Source organism: Microcaecilia unicolor, chromosome 2 (assembly GCF_901765095.1).
Source record: "Microcaecilia unicolor chromosome 2, aMicUni1.1, whole genome shotgun sequence".
NCBI lineage: Eukaryota > Metazoa > Chordata > Amphibia > Gymnophiona > Siphonopidae > Microcaecilia > Microcaecilia unicolor.
Genome location: NC_044032.1, coordinates 656,754,113 through 656,772,412, shown reverse-complemented (window position 1 = coordinate 656,772,412; position 18,300 = coordinate 656,754,113). Strand labels below are relative to the sequence as shown.

The following is an 18,300-nucleotide window of genomic DNA, read 5'->3' as shown; positions in this document are numbered from 1 at the left end:
TATACAGATGTTCAAATATTTGAAAGGTATTAATCCGCATACAAACCTTTTCCGGAGATGGGAAGGTGGTAGAACTAGCAGACATGAATTGAGGTTCAAGGGGGGCAGACTCAGGAGTAAAGTCAGGAAATATTTTTTCACGGAGAGGGTGGTGAATACGTGGAATGCCCTCCCGTGGGAGGTGGTGGAGATGAAAATGGTAATGGAATTCAAACATGTGTGGGATAAACACAAAGGAATCCTGTTTAGAAGGAATGGATCTACGGATTCTTAGTGAGATTGGGTAGCGACGCCGGTATTTGGAGAATAAAACCGCTGCAGGGTGGACTTCTACGGTCTGTGCCCTGATGTGTAAATTTTAAGGGGCTTCGACATTGGCTTCAGAACTGTTAGTACAGGAACAGTGCTCAGAGGACTTTTACAGTCTGTGCCCTGAGAAAGGCAGGGACAAATCAAACTTGGATATACATATAAAGTATTACATACCATGTAAATGAGTTTATCTTGTTGGGCAGACTGGATGGACCATTCAGGTCTTTATCTGCCGTCATTTACAATGTTACTATCTTAAATATGACCTACCTGTCAACCAAATGTTTCAGTGGTTACAGTTAACGCTATCAAAAAAAGTATTATCGATCTAACTTCTTTATCAAAATCACCTGAATTACATGATTTCTGTGTTTCTCTATTTCCCAAAGGTAAATTAATGTCGGCATTTTATAAAGTTCTGAACATATTCCATGTTTCACGTTCCATTGGTATTGAAGGCTTAAGGACCTGGATATACAAATTACTAATATTGATTGGTCTCATTATGGCTCAAAGTAAATAGGTCAACTCATTCCACCAGCAGGGCACAGTATGTGTGATATCAAAATATGAATTAAAATGTGCTGAAAAAAAGAAATAACCGACAGGCCATTCTTTGGACATGGAAACCTTTGGATAGATATTTAAAACAAGATTTGCAATCACACTGACGTTCTATGACATTTTCCCACCTCCTTGCAGGCTCAATGTGGCTTACAATACATCATGGATAGTGGAAATATATTAGAACATAGACAATTAGTGTTACAGAAGGATCTTGGGTAACATGATAATGATAGAACATGATAGTAGTATAACAAGCAGGAGTTCTAAGCAGGGGCGTAGCCAGCCTTCCGTGGGTGAGGGGTCCAGAGCCCGGGGGGAGGGGGCACATTTTAGCCCTCCCCCCGGCGCCGCCCCCCCACTGCCGAAATTGCCGCCCCCCCTCCCACCGCGACCCCGCCGCCGCTGCAGCCTACCTTTACTTTTGCTGGCGGGGGATCCCACTCCCCGCCAGCCGACGTCTTCTTCTTCTTCTTAGTCACTTCCCGCTCTTCAATTTGTTTGCTGACGTCCTGCACGTTGTACGTGCAGGACGTCAGACTCAGAGAACAGAACTGTTCTCTGAGTCTGACGTCCTGCACGTACAATTACGTGCAGGACGTCAGCAAACAAATTGAAGTGCAGGAAGGACTGAGAAGATGTCGGCTGGCGGGGAGTGGGATCCCCCGCCAGCAAAAGTAAAGGTAGGCGGCGGCGGGGGCGGGTTCGCCGGGAGGGAGGTCCTGGGGTGAATCTGCGGGGGCCCCGGCCCCCTCAGGCCCCACGTAGCTACGCCACTGGTTCTAAGACAGTTCAGAATATATGTGGAGAAGTTGAGTATGTTCACATTGGTTGATCTTTGTGGTATGCCTTGTTAAACAGATGGGTCTTCAGCAGTTTACGGAAGTTCGTTAATTCGTAAATCGTTTTTAGGTTGCGCAGCAATGCGTTCCATAACTGTGTGCTTAAGTAGGTAAAGTTTGACGTGTGCATTAGTTTGTATTTTAGACCTTTGCAGTTAGGGAAGTGCAGATTAAGGAATGTGTGGGATGATCTTTTGGCATTCCTACGTGGTAAGTCAACCAGATCTGACATGTAGGCTGGTGCATCTCCGTGAATGATTTTATGGACTAGGGAGCATATTTTGAACATGATGAGTTCTTTAAGTGGGAGCCAGTGTAGTTTTTCTCGTAGGGGTTCCGCACTTTCATATTTTGTTTTACCGAATATGAGTCTAGCTGCAGTGTTCCGGGCTGTCTGAAGTTTCTTAATTATTTGCTCTTTACAGCCGACGTAGAGTGTGTTACAGTAGTCCAGATGACTAAGCACCAATGATTGTACCAGGTTACGGAAAACAGTCCTTGGGAAGAAAGGTCTTACTCTTTTTAATTTCCACATTGAGTGGAACATCATTTTGGTTCTGTTTTTCGCGTGGCTTTCGAGTGTTAGGTGTTGATCAATGGTAACCTCCAAGGATTCTTAAGGTGTCCGAAATTGGAAGGTTCAGATTAGGTATGTTAATGGCAGTGAATTTGTTCTTGTTATGTTGAGAGGTAAGTATTAGGCATTGGGTTTTTTCTGCATTAAAGTTTCAGCCGAAATGCATCCGCCCATGAATGCATGACCTGGAGACTTTGGTTGATGTCATTGGAAATTTCCTTTAGATCTTGTTGAAATGGGATGTAGATCATTACGTCGTCTGCATATATGTATGGGTTGAGGTTTTGGTTTGATAACAGTTTGGCCAAGGGTATCATCATTAAGTTGAATAGAGTCGGCGAGAGGGGGGATCCCTTTGGGACTCCGCATTCAGGTATCCATGTGCCTGAAGTAATCGAGTTAGATGTCACTTGGTATGATCGTGTAGTTAGGAATCCCTTGAACCAATTGAGAATGTTACCTCCAATTCCGAAGTACTGAAGGATATGTAGTAATATTCCATGATCGACCATGTCGAAAGCACTTGACATGTCAAATTGTAGAAGTAGTATGCTCTTTCCATTTGCAATCATTTGTTTGAATTTGGTCATGAGAGTAACTAGTACTGTTTCAGTACTGTGGTTAGACCGAAATCCTGACTGGGAGTCGTGGAGTATTGAGAATTTATTTAAATAGTTTGTGAGTTGTTTGGTTACTAACCCTTCCGTTAGTTTGGTTATTAAGGGAATGGATGCTACTGGTCTGTAGTTGGTTAGTTCGCTGGCACTTTTCTTTGTGTCTTTGGGTATGAGGGTGAGTAGAATGTTTTCTTTCTCCTTCGGGAAGAGTCCATTTTGTAACATATAATTCAAGTGTATCGTAATGTCTATTATAAATTGTTGAGGAGCAGATGTCATAAGGTTGTTTGGACATATGTCTAGTTTGCAATGAGATTTGGCAAATCTTTTGAGCGTTTGGGAGATGATATCCTCTGATAGTGTTTTGAAGTTGGTTCAGGTTCTATCTGCTGGGTAAATGCCAGGGTCTGGGTCTAGACAGTCGAGGAGTTCAGCATAGTCGATGGTACTGACAGGTATGTTAAGTCGCAGTTGTACGATTTTCTAGTTGAAGTATCTCGCAAGATTGTCTGCTCCTGGTGTGTCTTTGCTGTTAGTTGTGACTGGCATAGTATCTATTAATTTATTCACGAGTTAAAAAAGTTTATGTGTGTCCTTGTAGTTTGGTCCAATTACAGTTTTGTAATATAAACTTTTAGTTTGTCTTATGGTATATTTGTATTTTCTTTGGAGTTGTTTCCAGGCGTTAAGTGTGGGGTCGTCTTTCTTTTTATTCCATGCACGTTCTAACCTTCTAACTTGTGTTTTAAGTTTTTTCAGCTCTTCATTGAACCATGGTATAGAGTTCTTTCTATGTGAGGTTCTGGTTTGGGTTGGAGCAATGTTGTCTAATGTGGATCTGCATGTCATCCCATTCTAAAAGGAATTGGATTTTATCTGCTTTTATTGTCCATTTGTTGTCGTAGATCTGTTGCCAGAATATTACCAGATCTATTTTTCCTCTTGTGATATAAGTTTTTCGTTCTTGTTTATTTGGTGTGATGCAACATCGTTTTGTATACAATGTTTTGTTACTTTCCTTTTAAAAAAATTTGAACTAAAAAAGGGGAGGGTGGGAGGATGTCCATGATGCTTGGGGGGGGGGGGGGGGGTGTTTAGTGCCACCTGGTTTGGTAAGGCAGTGTTTTTCATTTGCCTATACAGGTCTCCTGCTGTGAAAAGGGCTACATTTCCAGAAGCAACACTCAGATGCTAACCTTAAATACAAATATCAACTTTTCCCTCTTTATCATGATTGTCAGTTTTTCTTTCCCTTGTTTATTTATTGTGGATTCATTAAGCACCTGTAGGAAGAAAATTCAGCCAGTTCTACTTTCTTTCTCGTTTAAATCTGTCCCTAAAACCAGGGAACATTTTAAAGGCGAGAGAGCTGGGAAGTGGTCTTAGCTGTGCCTCTCCTTTCCTCCTGGGTGGGAAGGAACAGGCAGAACCATTTGAAGGGACAAGGTGAAAGGCAGGAGAGCTGGTTGCAGGGCAGAGAGGAGTGGCTGCCTGCCATACAGTGAGCAGGTCTGCACATGCCAGGGACCTGGAAGCCTTTCTGCCCTCTCTGGGAGCATCTAAGCTGTAGTTACTAAAAAGAACATCACCCTTCCAGAACAGCAGGTACCAGGCTTCCAGCTCTGGGTGGGGTCAGTGGGTGGGCACCAGAGCAGGTAACCTGACCCTGAGCTTTAGCCAGCCAGCTCAGCAGCTTGATTGGAGCTCAGATAAGTGAGTGTATAAATTTCAGCTGAGCAGGGACTCTTCATCTCAGGTTGAACCCAGCTTCCTCTCATTCACTCTCCAGCATGACTTTTGATGGGACCTGGAAGGTGGATCGCAGTGAGAACTATGAGAACTTCATGGAAGCGATGGGTGAGCTGGATCTAGTCTACTCAGTGCAGAATAAGAAATGAAACGTATCTCTTGTTTGCAGGGCTGGTGCATGCTTTGTAGGGGGTGGTGGGCTTTCTTTATCCCACAGCCTCACAGAGGGAATTTGATTAAATGTGATAACACCTTCCTCCTTTGGAGTGACAGCACCAGTGGGTATTTTGCACCTCTCTGACACCTCATTCCAGAGCAATAGAAGCAGATGGGGTGCAGCTGTGGCTCCCCCTGTAAGTTACTACTAGGGGGACTAAGGAATAAGAAACCCATGTTTTGTGTAAGTTGGAGGCGGTCCTTCTTAGAACAGTATCTGTCACATTTCCTTCTAACAAGTTACGGAGGTGTCCCAATAGCGACCCAGCTGTTAGGGAGGCGAAGCTGATTAGATTGTGCTGTTCATCTGCCCTGTTTGTAATCATCAGGGTGCTGCTGTTTTACTTGTAATCTTTTTTCCACAGCAGCTTTCACCTAATGTGGAATATGAAAAGCTGATTGTATGGGTGTGGTACCAATTGTAAAGGAGAAGGATTGGGGAAATCTGCATCTAAAACAGGAATTGTAAGAAGGTTGATCGAGTCCTGGGTCCCCTCCCCCATGCAAAGCTACAACGGGGTAAACCCAGGACTGAATCAACTGGATCTAGTTGGCAGCTTTATTGTAACCATTCTAGGCACAGGGCTGAATGCTCAAATTCTCCCCAAAGGGGTCTGTGGTCTCGCTCGTACTCAAGAAAATGAGTCGCTTTGTACCAAACTGGACCAGCTCCTTCATTGTGTCCAGGGACGTGACTTTCGGGGGTATCTAGCAGCCCAATCATTTTCAAAAGTTAGCTTCACCAGCATAGATGGCACATCTGAATACAAGGAAGTTGACAACTGTTGATCCAGGCCTGGTTTTACCTGTTGCCTTCATGGACTTATCTCCCTTTTCTTAGGAAAAGCCTCAGTGGGCAGTGAGAATAAAACCAGGCCTGGATGATGGAAAAGGAGCTAATCAGTAACACTAACCTAAAGCTCTTTCCCTGTTTTTAAAAGATGATGAGATGAGACACATTGTGAGTATGAAGGTTCTAAGCTGACCTCTTGGGCTTGTCCTGCTCTCACACAGAACGGCCAAGTTACCCATTCCAGGAGGGAGACTTTGGACGGTCCTGGTTTTAAACTTCCATCCCAAAGCAGTGTAGCATTTGTAGTCTATGATTTTATCCATTGAAATCAGTGCTACAGGTCCCATAATGCACCAGATGAGGTTGGCAGAAATCCAGGACTGGCCAAAAAGTCTCCCTCCTGGAATGGATAACTTGGCAGCTCTACCTCATATAGAAGACTTCTTGAGACCCATCAGCTCATTCCATTTATTCCACTCCAGTATCCATGTGTTACTGAAAGGTACAGAGCTCTAAGCATGTACTGGTCCTCTGCTGTGCATCCCCCTCCCCGTGGGCTCTCCCCAGCCTGAGTGGGTGGGGTGGGGAGGGGGAAGATAGAGGCACTTGCCTCCTGCACATCCATATGGAAGAATTTTTTCCCCTCCCACTGGCCAAGTAAAAACCCTGTTCTCTTTTTGCAGGTGTGAATGTGGTGAAGAGGAAGTTAGCAGCTCACGACAACCTGAAGATCAAAATCAAGCAGAATGGAAAGCAATTCAGTGTCCATGAATCGAGCGTTTTCCGTACCATAGATATCAATTTCACATTGAACGAGACACTTGAGTATAGCTTGGCTGATGGCACAGAGCTGGTGGTAAGAGGGGTCCTGTCCAGGGAAGGCAAATCTAATACCTTGTCCTGAGGAGAATGGGGTGAATCTAACAGACAGCACTACCTTACCACAGAATAACACTGCTGTGGTATCTACACATGACACAACACCTGCTGCTTTTGGGAGCTGATAGCATGTCTTGCTTTGAATGCTTTAGGTTTTCTGGCAAATCAATACAGATTTTAATTGTTTTCCTGCCAACCGAGGTTTCCTTCTATGAACTATCATCTCGGAGGGCCTTGAATGCCCTTCAGACTGTTCAGGAGCCTTTGTAAATGGCAATTGTATAGTGGGTGGAAGAACAGAGCAAGAACATAGGAAATCATGTGTGTGTGTGTGTGTGTGTGGGGGGGGGGGGGGGGGGGAAGGGTCTAAGAAACTTAGCATGGCACTTGCATATCAAAGCTTGAGATCTGCCAGTCTGCAGCTCTAGGAAGTTAAAGGACTAGGCACTAAACTGCACTTCCTATTGCTGGATTTTCCCTGCACTAATCAGACATCAGCGTGGAAAAATCAGCATAAAAATACTGCATCAAAGGACAGCTAAAACTAGAATGTTCCCCTCTGTAAAGCACAGTAAAATCTAGTGCAAGAGAGTGATCTAAGGTGACATGAGGTACTGCACTTTCCTGGGATCCCTGAATTGCCTCCTCTCTTACAGCTCCCCCTCCCTCAAACACTTAAGAGGATGCTCACTCGCTTCTGCCTCTGTGCCACCATGTTTTTGGGTTTTTTTAAATGATAGCGGCTGATACCATATGGTGCCCCCTGGGATGTGCTGCCATTTTTCATTCGTAGCCGCAGAGTGCTGAGCGTTGAAGTTTATAGATTTTTCAAGATGATAGTAGAGGTAGTAATGAGTAGGCCTCACTCCTGCCTTCCATCTTTAAAGCTCTGGTGGGAGGAGGTGAGGGGTCCACTGGATCACCAGGGATAAATTTTGGGATGGGGAAGGTGAGAGATGCAGAGTCCAGTAGGCTGTTTGGCTTTCATTCTTTTTGAATCTCTTCTCAGTGCATGAACCAATAGCGTCCTGGTGTAGAGGTGCTTGTTGCTCTGTGGAGTTCAGGACCCCTCCAGAGTAGACCAGGAGGAGAGGGAATGGGCAGAGCTGTGCTAATTGCTTAGGCTCTGTTAGGTGTGGCTTGATCTCCTCTGGAATACCAAATGCATTGTTACAAAGGGTGATGTGCTGGAGTGGGCTCTCACAGGCTCACAAGAGCTGGTTGTTAAAGTAGGCTCCCAAAACATGGGCTCAGGCCCCCTCCTGAATTCTCCTTTATTTTGCGGGTGGAGATTCTGAGCCCCAAGTAAATAGACTGCTGCTGCTCACCGCTCCTTGTTTCCAGCTCTGAGTAGCAGTCAATTTATTAATTGGTGGGGCTCAACATCCCTGCCATCAAAGGTATGCCTAGTGTGCCCGCACAAAGGGAGGAGGGAGAGAGAGGCATGCATCCCCCCCCCCCCCCCAAATTGCAGAGCTGGCTATGCCTGGAGAGAGAGCCCATTGTTAAAAATTTACCACCCCTGGTTACAATCTTAGTTCTGGTATCTTATCAGTGTTAAGAGCTCCCACCCTGATCTATTCTGCCGTCCTTGGAAAGGAGCCAGAGATCAGCAGTAAAAATAGATAACACTATGGTGTCAAAACATCTTTTAATTCTAACCATGATGATCTGTTCTTTGTGTTTAATGTATGGGGTTCTTTTTAATATAAACCACTGATTTATGTTTTACAAACGGCCATAAACACATAAACCATAATTTATCTGGCAATTAGTGGAAATGATGTTACCCTTGTTGCTGTCCAGGTACTAGGTTATATAGGTCAGAGGCCAGGATTTGTGACTTCATCATGTCCTATCTGGTTTAGGGGTGATTGGAAGCTAAACGGAGACATAATGGAAGGCGAGTTTACTCGTAAAGATAACAACAAAGTTTTGAAGACAACACGAGAAAATTGTGGGGGATGAGCTTAGACAGGTAAATTTACACTTCTGATTTCTCACTTTACAGAAAGTTCCACAAGGTTCTAGAACTGAGGTCTTGAGCACATAGTCCATGAGAAATTGCCCTTTGTTCTGTTGTAACCCCCAGCACTAGCACCCTCAGCTTATCATAAGCACATAACTATTTCAACAGTGGGACAGACCAAAGGGCCATGAAGCCCAGAATCTTGTTTCCAGCAGTGGCTAATCTAGGTCACAAATACCTAGCAAGATCCCCAAAATCTTCAATACATTTTATGCTGCTTATCCCAGAAATAGCAGTGGATTTTCCCAACATTTAGCAGAACCACACCCAAAGGATCCTCTAATTCTTCAAAACTGTTTCTATGAATAATGCTTTCCCTCCGCCCTTCTTCCTGTCCTGGGAGGCTGTTCACATATCTACCATCCTTCCTGTGTACTCGGTCTTCTACCATAAGACCTTAACACCTAGACAAGCTACTGATGCAGCGTTTATACCTTACTGCTGCCATCCCTCCCTGCAGGACAGCAGTGGCGTTCCTAGGGGGGCTGGCACCCGGGGCGGATCGCCGATGCGCCCCGCCCCCCAGGTGATGCCCCCCCCCCGATGCAGCACGGACCCCCCCCGGCGAAAGGACACCCCACAAAGGAAACCCCCCCCCCCCCCCCCCTGCCGGGTGCATGCAATGAAGATTTTCTCAAGCATATCCATTAATGGATATCCTGACTACCCAAGTGGCTAGGAGTCCATAGGACAAGTGGGAACGACAAAGTCAGGAGTCAGGTTTAAAAACTTGAACAGATCTGGCTGCAGTGGCTTCCTGGGGCAGAGAAGAAGCATGGAACAACGGAGGACAGGCACTGCGCTTTCGCCGTGCGACGCCCCCCCCCCCCCCCCCCCCGGCTGGACACCCCCCCCCCCCCCCTCAGCTCAGAGGACTGTGGTAGTCAGTCGTGACTCCTGACTTTGTCTTCAAGAGAGTGGTTCCCAACATGTCCTATGGACTCTAGCCACTTGGGTATTCAGGATATCCATAATGGACATGCTGAGAAAATCTTCATTGCATGCACTGAATCTGAAGCATGTTCATTGTGGATATTCCGAAAGCCAACTGGCTGGGAGTCCCCAGGACAAGCTGGAGCCTACCTTACTAGTTTTGACAGTGGTTAGCCCCATACCTGTATCTTACTGCCAAGCCTTCTAATCTGTAACTGGGGATCTTAACACTCATCTAAGCAGACTGCTAGATATATCAGTGTGGTATGGCTGGGTAGATTGGATAGGCCTGTGTAATGCGTCTCCCAACATGTTAACCTCATAAAGGATTATAAAAGTTCAACTCATCTGTTGAAGCAATGCAAAATATTCATGCATATGCATTGATATTCCACAAACTTATTTTATTTGGCAGCTTTGGAATGAGATTACACCTCATAGATTTGTATTGCTTCCTACTTCTAAATGATTGATTAGGAAAATGCTGTTCCCTTAATCCTTGCACCATGGGTGTAGCCAGAAGTCCATTTTTGGGGGTTCCCCCAAAAGGTGGACTTAAGGGGGTCTGGTATTCTCTCCCCCTACCCTCCTCCCCACCACCACAATAAAATTATCTTTGCATTACTTAGCATGTGCGGGAAAGCCAATATTGACAGTCAAAGCATGTCTGCTGGTATTCTCTTTCCCTTGCAGAGGGGGGCCCAAACCCCTAAGGCACCCCTTCCCTGTGGCTACGCCATTGCACCACTGCCTTTGTAAAGCATGTCCTGAAGTTCTCATTATCCCATGTAGTTTTCATGATCTCTCATTTGCTACTTCCATTGTATCCACAGAAATAATACGCAAGACTTACATATTAATGTGGATATCCTGATAGCCAAATGGGCTAGTGCAGGGATGGCAACCTTGGTCCTCAAGGGCCGCAACCCAGTCAGATTTTCAGGATTTCCCCAATGAATAGGCATACACTTTCTTCAACAACCGTTGTACTAAATTATCAATCTTTATTCAATGTTTAACTCATGTAACTATAATTGTCATCCATATATTAAAATTAAACACACAAACCAACACACACACACCTCACTCTTACTCATACACACCAAACAGAATGAAATCTCGTATTCATAACAAATACTAAAAATCAAACATATAAATCGCAAGTGACCGACTCACCTGCAAATGCGCAGTAGAGACTTCCCTCTCTGTTCCGCCCTCAGCGTCAAGACATGATGATGTCAGAGGGCGGAACAGAGAGGGAAATGGAGTCGGACTGTTGGACGCTGGCCGCTGCCGCTTGGAAACGAATATCGCGTGCACCAACCTCCATGTCTTTTTTGGCATCTTCATGAGTAACTGGTTTTCCAGTGCTCAACAACCTTGGTAGCCAATATATGACCCTGAAGATGCTCTACGGAGCAAAACACGTGCGTGTAGGGTCTTGATGTTGAAATAGATACATCGCTACAACAGAAGAAACCAGTATCAAGTTAGTTATACTAATTGAAGTGGTGAGACTTCATGAGATCCTCAGGTCAGTGATAGAGTATTCAAACCGAAGACAATTTGACAGAAATGAAAGAATTGTTTACTCTGAAATGCGAGTGACTAACATCAAATGAATGGGAATTACATTTAAATGGATTACTCTTAGGGCAACAGCTTGTTGTTTCCGGAGAAGCAATTTTGAAAATGGACTTTGAAAGTATCTTATGGCACTGTGGAGTATGAAGATCCCAGAAATGCCATAAGATCAGCCCGCAAATTCCTCAATCTGCACTTCCCTAGCTGTAGACTAAATACAAGCTGATACACGCCACCACCTTCTCTTACATGAGCACAAAGTTGTGGAATGCACTACCTACAGCCCTGAAAACCATGGATGAAATAACTAACTTTCACAAATCTCTGAAGACACATCTCTTCAACAAAGCCTACAAGAACTCATAACCTACAAAACTACCTCACCAACCCACCCAGTCATTAAAGTCCACCTTACACTAACCTGCCTCACACCTTCTTTCTTCCCTTCCTAATCTGTGTACTTTACTAATTGTAACCTGATAGCCTGGAATGACTATGTCATAACAAAACTCTGTAAGCCACATTGAGCCTGCCAATAGGTAGGAAAATGCGGGATACAATGCAATAAAATAAAAAAAATAAAATAAATGATATTGGTTATTACACATTGAAGACCATTTGATGTAATAGAACAGACATGATTTTTGACTTATGAGAAGATGTGCATGAAAAACTGAAAAGTGGATTTTTGGAAAACAAACTGTTCCTTGAGGATAAGTTACTATTGAATTGTATTGTTTGGAAGTGACTTTGAGGCACATGAATTTGAAAACTTTGAATTATGTTAGATTTTTAGTATTTTGTTACGAATACGAGATTTCATTCTGTTGGTGTGTATGAGTAAGAGTGAGGTGTGTGTGTTGGTTTGTGTGTTTAATTTAATATATGGATGACAATTATAGTTACATGAGTTAAACATTGAATAAAGATTGATAATTAGTACAATGGTTGTTGAAGAAAGTGTATGTTATACTAATTGCCCATTAATGAGGATATACCTGAAATAGAACATTCAATGAATATGCATGATATCTATTTGCATACCATGGAGGCAGTGCATGTAACTGGATCTCGTGTATATTCATTGGGGAAATCTGAAAACCTGACTGGGTTGTGGGCCGTGAGCACCAAGGTTGTCCCACCCTAAGCTAGTGAGAGCTTCAGAACCCATTTGTGAAATGGCTGTGGAGGTGCTGGGTTCCTGTGAATAGTGTCCCTGAGTTACTCCTGGTGATAGTGGTGGTTATTCTAGTGGAGCTCAGGAGCTGACTCCAGCTGACAAGCTTCTCCAATGGGGTGGCTGTTTTTTTTTAGGGGGGGGGGGAGGGGGTTCTGTAATGTGATATCATGTTGGCTGACTCCTAGACACACAAGCTAATATTTCAAACGAAAGGGGCTAAAACAAATTACTCCTTTCTGGATGAAGTGAAGAAGCTTTATCTATGAATCTATCATTCATTTAACATCACAGGGACTCTGAGCACCTACAGACATGATATTATGCAACAGGGAACTTGTCAGTTAAACTTTCTTTTCTTTAAACTTTAGACCTACTTGTATGCAAGGAGTAAAAGCCACAAGGATCTTCAAGAGAGAGTGAACATCAGCCAGGGAGCTCGGTAAAGACGAGCAGAAGAAACGTGCCCTCGGTCTTCCAACCCGTTACTGATGGGTTTCCTGTAGGAGCCTAACCTACTTGACTGTTCATCTTGCCAGACGTAGCAACTACTGTTCAAACAAGCTTAAGGTGTAAATAAAATATACAATTCAGCAAAGCTGTTCTGTGGCGGTTTTCATTATATCGTTTGTGCATAATCCAGCGCTCAGCAATAGAACTGAGACGGTGCTGCAGATTCAGTTACAGGGGAGGGAATGTAAGATGTCACAGGAGCCCTCTGCAAACGGATGAGTCTATAAGCCAGCGAGCCATTCATTTGCTGTTGTTCCGGATGTAAGAGGCATATTTTGATTTATTTCCCCATTTGACTCTCATTATACTGTCAGTCAGCAGTCCAGTTTTCTGATAGCGCCATTCGGAGGACCCCTGATTGAAGGCATTAAAGCTGAAATGCAGCCTGTGCTGGGTTCTTGGAAAGTGACCTTGTATATGTCTCTCTGAATTTGAAATAAACTGGGGCTTTGGCCATCCTGGCAGTTTTGCCTTGGTGCCTTCTACCTTTTTTTATTTTTAATTCTTCTGTGGGTTATTTGTGGAAGGGTTTGTTCTCCTTTTTGTTGTGACTAGAGCCTTGCGGCACAAAATGGCAGAGTTACGTTATATTATGTTGCTTATATTCCACTACTGAAGCTCTAAGCAGATCCCAGGAATTACAATTATTAAAATGAAATGGGCGCTAGCAAGGTTTCCTCGGAGTGTGTGAGAGATGGAGAGTGTGTGTGAGAGACAGGGTGTATGTGTGTTTGAGAGTGTGTGGGAGACAGAGAGATAGAGACTCTGTGTGTGTGTGTGTGTGTGTGTGTGTGACAGAGATATAGAGTGTATCAGAGAGTGTATGTGAGAGACAGAGAGTGAGTGTGTGACCCCTCCCCCTCCCCCCCAGCCACCCATGTCCAGCAACCTTCCATGGGTGGGTGCAGGGGGAAGGCAGGGGAGGGAGGAGAATTGCTTGACATGGGTGGCTGGAGGGGGGGGCATGGAGGTGCTTTTTATTATATAGGATGTGTACAGCGCTATAGAATGAGTAGTAGTAAGGCACTGTCTATCCAACTGGAACAGCTTTAGATTTCTTACAGATTAAATCTTTTGCTAATGTTTTCAAGGCAGGCAGGGTAGGACGTTTCTTTGAGACCATTCATTGGCTCCTCTGTCTTGTGAGGTTGCGGGACAGTGAGAGCCAATGAAACGGTGAACTACAGACTTACGAACCCTACAGTGCCATGGAGTTCCGCTTCAGAACGTTGAGGTGCTTTTTATTATATAGGATAGGATCACTAACATTTAGTCCAGTGATTTCCAAACTTTTTTTCACTATGGTGGATACCGTGTGTCTTTTTTTTCATACCCTGAGGAACCCTCACCTTAAGTAGAAACTGGAGGATGTAATGGGAAGTTCTACAAACTGAAGAGTAGCAAATCTCCTGGACAGGATGATATTCATCCCAGAGTACGATAGAAACTGAATGTTTGTACTTTTTTGGGATCTTGCCAGGTATTTGTGACCTGGATTGGCCACTGTTGAAAACAGGATGCTGGGCTTGCAGGACCTTTGGTCTTTCCCAGTATGGCAAGTACTTTATGGTTCTACAATCTAATATCCTGCATAACTCACCAATCGGGTTTTAGCAGTGGTTTCAGCACAGAGACAGATATTCTCTATATAAACGCACCCTCCAACGAGTCTTATTGAAGCCTCTCTTAGCAAAGTGAAGGGGGTGAGATTGCTTGTGGCTGCCCCGCCACGCGCAAACGTGATGACGTCGAGGGCGGAGCTATGACACAACCAATCGCATCGCTCGCAGCGAAGCGTCAGGGAAGGAGGCGGCGCTCTCGACGTCTAGCCTTCCTTCGCTGTGTGCGCCTTCTTCTGACGGTCAAGGATGACGTCAAAAGAAGGCGGAACACAGCGAAGGGAAACCTAGACGGTCGGAGCACCGCCTCCTTCCCTGACGCTTCGCTGCCAGGAACCGCCACGGAGGTAAATTTAAAAACACGAAAAAAAAAAAAACGCATGTTGGGGGGAGAGAAGAGGGTGTCCACCACAGCATGGATGCGAGGGGGGGGGGGAAGAGAGGCCGGCCCAGGCTGGCACATGGGAAGAGAGGAGCATGGTTGCGAGGGGGGGGGGGGGGTCATGGAAGGGAGAGAGGGGACTTGCTGGAAAAGGATGAATGGAGGCAGCAGGGGACAGAGAAGCATGGATGGGCATGGATTGGGAGGGCAGGTCTCAGGGGAGAGAGGGGAATTACTGAAATGGATGAATGGAGGGGCAGGGGACAGAGGAGCATGGATGGGCATGGATTGGGAGGGCAGGACTCAGGGAGAGAGGGAAATTGCTGGATAGGGATGAATAGAGGGGACAGATGGCCATGGATGGATATGGATTGCAGGGCAGGCCTCAGGGAGAGAGGGCAATTGCTGGATAGGGAAAATGGAGGGGCCAGGTGACAGATGAGCATGGATGGGCATGGATTGGAAGGGCAGGACTCAGGGAGAGGGAATTGCTGGATAGGGATGAATGAGGGGACAGATGGGCATGGATGGATATGTTGCAGGGCAGGCCTCAGGCAGAGAGGGAAATGCTGGATATGAAATGGAGGGGCCAGGTGACAGAGAAACATGGATGGCCATGGATTGGAGGGCAGGACTCAGGGAGAGGGAAATTGCTGGATAGGATGAATGGAGGGACAGATGGGCATGGATGGATATGGATTGCAGGGCAGGCCTCAGGCAGAGAGAGGAAATGCTGCATAGGGATGAATGGAGGGGGCAGGTGACAGAGAAACATGGATGGCCATGGATTGGGAGGGCAGGCCTCAAGGAGAGAGGGAAATTGCTGGATAGGGATGAATGGAGGGGCCAGGTGACAAAGGAGCATGGATGGGCATGGATTGGAAGGGCAGGACTCAGGAGAGGGGAATTGCTGGATAGGGATGAATGAGGGCAGATGGGCATGGATGGATATGGATTGCAGGGCAGGCCTCAGGGAGAGATGGGAATTGCTGGATAGGGATGAATGGAGGGGGCAGGTGACAAAGGAGCATGGATGGCCATGGATTGGAAGGGCAGGACTCAGGAAGAGGGGAATTGCTGGATAGGGATGAATGGAGGGGCCAGGTGACAGAGGAGCATGGATTGGACTCACACTTTCACTCTGACTCTCAAACAGTCACTCTCACATACACTCTCCCAAACATACACACTCCGAGGAAAACCTTGCTAGCGCCCGTTTCATTTGCGTCAGAAACGGCCTTTTTTACTAGTCTAATATAAAGAATAAGATTAGTGTGGGTAGAAGGGCATTGCTGCTTCAGTTTGATATCTTCAATGTATTTGCCCTGGTGGACCATGATATCCTGTAGAGTTTGAGTGGTTTGGGAATATCAGGAACAGTACTGGAGTGGTTTACGGGATTCCTTATTCCAAGGTCACATCAAGTAAAAATGTTGAGGAAGCTCTCTCGGGCATGGGCACCGGTCTGTGGAGTCTCACAGGGATACCTGATATCTATCTTATTTAACATACTAATGGCACCTCTGGGCTTTAGTTTGGAGACATTACAATGTGCCCCTTATCTGTGTGGACGATATAACTCTGTATCTCGCTGGACAGAGAAATAAAAGATGCTGTGTTTTTAAAAAGCAGGGCTACAGTGTTTAGAAAAGCAACTAAATAAACTCTGACAAAACGAAGTTTCTAATTCTCAGTCACCCATGAAAGCCGAACCACACAGCTTCTTATTAACAGTATAAAGTTATAAGCTATAATTTCAAAGAAAAACTGTGGGTGATCTTGGATAACTTTTGAATTGCATACAGCCATCACCTCAGGGGCTTGTTTATAAGAAAGAATCAGAATTAATATTCATATCAAATCGCTAAGTGGTGGAATGAACTACCCCTTATATATTCATTATCAAACTAGTTATATGCTGTTCTGAAAACATAGTTATTTTGTGAATTTGCCCAAAATCTGTATTGTGTTCCTCTTGGGAACTGTTCCTTTTTTTTCTTATATTGTAATTTTAACTTATATTGCCATACTGGGAAAGACCAAAGGTCCATCAAGCCCAGCATCCTGTTTCCAACAGTGGCCAATCCAGGTCACAAATACCTGGCAAGATCCCGATAAAGTTGAGAACACTTCCCCAGCCCCCACTACCCATCCATTGAATATCTTCTTTGCTCCTCAAGATGTTCAGCTTTCCTGCTGAGATTCAAGCCCTACTTCCCCTTCCATCCATTCATCAATTGAATCTCCTCTCTCCTGCTGAGTTCCAAACCCTACTCCCCCCATTATCAATCCATTGAATCTCTTCTCTCCTCCTCAAGAAATCCAGCCCTCCTGTTGCGCTCCAAACCCTACTTCCCCCCAATCCATCCATTGAAGCACTTCTCTCCTGCTTAGCTCCAAACCCTACTTCCACCCATTATCAATCCATTGAATGTCTTCTCTCCTCCTCAAGAAATCCAGCCCTCCTGTTGCGCTCCAAACCCTACTTCCCCCCAATCATCCATTGAAGCACTTCTCTCCTGCTTAGCTCCAAACCCTACTTCCACCCCCCACACTATTCATCCATTGAATCTCTTCTAGACATTCAGCTCTTCTGCTGAGCTCCAAACCCTACTTCCCCCTCCTCCATCCATTCATTGAATCTCTTCTCTCCTTTTTGAGACATTCAGCCCTCCTGCTGAGCTCCAAACCCTACTTCCCCCTCCCCCCCATCATTTGAATCTCTTCTCCGCACCTCGAGATATTTAGCCCTCCAGCTGAGCTGCAAACCCTACTTTCCGTCTCCCCCAGAGATGGTGGTTTGTTCGGTGTTTCAATGTCAGAGCTGTTCTGCTGCCCCGGCCTCATGCTAGTCCTCTTCAGATCCTGACCCTGATCAGGCCTAATTCTTCCCCAAATTCTCTTCTTGGTGACATCCAAGACCACAACAGCTGCTTGGGTTAGGAAAGCACATCCTGAGCTTCCTAAGGATCTTGTAGTATATAATGGATATCGCTGTTTTTGCTCATTCTCTGCTTGTTGTTCAACACCCGTTGAGCTGTCAGACTGAATTTATTTATTTGCACTGGTATCCCACATTTTCCCACCATTTGTAGGCTCAATGTGGTTTTATCGAGAACATGTAATTTCTTGCTATTAGCTTTTCCATCTGTAGAATGTATTCGTTTTAAGGCAGTATTTCTGGTCTACCTTGTTTTCTGCTGTCTGTCTTCAGACAGCTCTTTTAATTTTTGCTTTCTGGAAAGCTTTAAAACTATCTTTCTCCTAATGGTAATTCGTCTGCTCAAACTCATTTTAGTTTCAAATTGTACTGTAGTTGTTACATCCTGATGTTCTGTATCAGTTGCTCATCTTGTTGTTATCCCGCCTCGAATTCATTTGCGAAGATTTGTTGGGCAAGATGCCATAACTAGAATCATCCAGAGACATTTAAAAAGAATGAGCAAAACCACTTCAAACATACTGAACAAAATTTTAAAGTACTTATTGCATAATCCAATGTCCATCACAGCTT

General features: G+C 45.0%; 3 protein-coding genes across 4 annotated transcripts in view; 2 read left to right on the top strand and 1 right to left on the bottom strand.

The window, feature by feature from the left end:
* LOC115461744 (fatty acid-binding protein, intestinal-like) overlaps positions 1-18,300 on the bottom strand; it is a 961,316-nt gene that overhangs the window by 223,604 nt on the left and 719,412 nt on the right. The gene's annotated exons all lie outside the window — the stretch shown is intronic.
* The window catches only part of LOC115461745 (fatty acid-binding protein, intestinal-like), a 228,773-nt gene that overhangs the window by 192,567 nt on the left and 17,906 nt on the right, over positions 1-18,300 (top strand). The gene's annotated exons all lie outside the window — the stretch shown is intronic.
* LOC115461759 (fatty acid-binding protein, intestinal-like) lies at positions 4,590-8,517 on the top strand. Its single transcript, XM_030191804.1, has 3 exons — positions 4,590-4,769; positions 6,354-6,526; positions 8,419-8,517. Exons 1-3 carry the CDS (start codon positions 4,703-4,705, stop codon positions 8,515-8,517), a joined length of 339 nt encoding a protein of 112 aa, XP_030047664.1. The 5' UTR covers positions 4,590-4,702.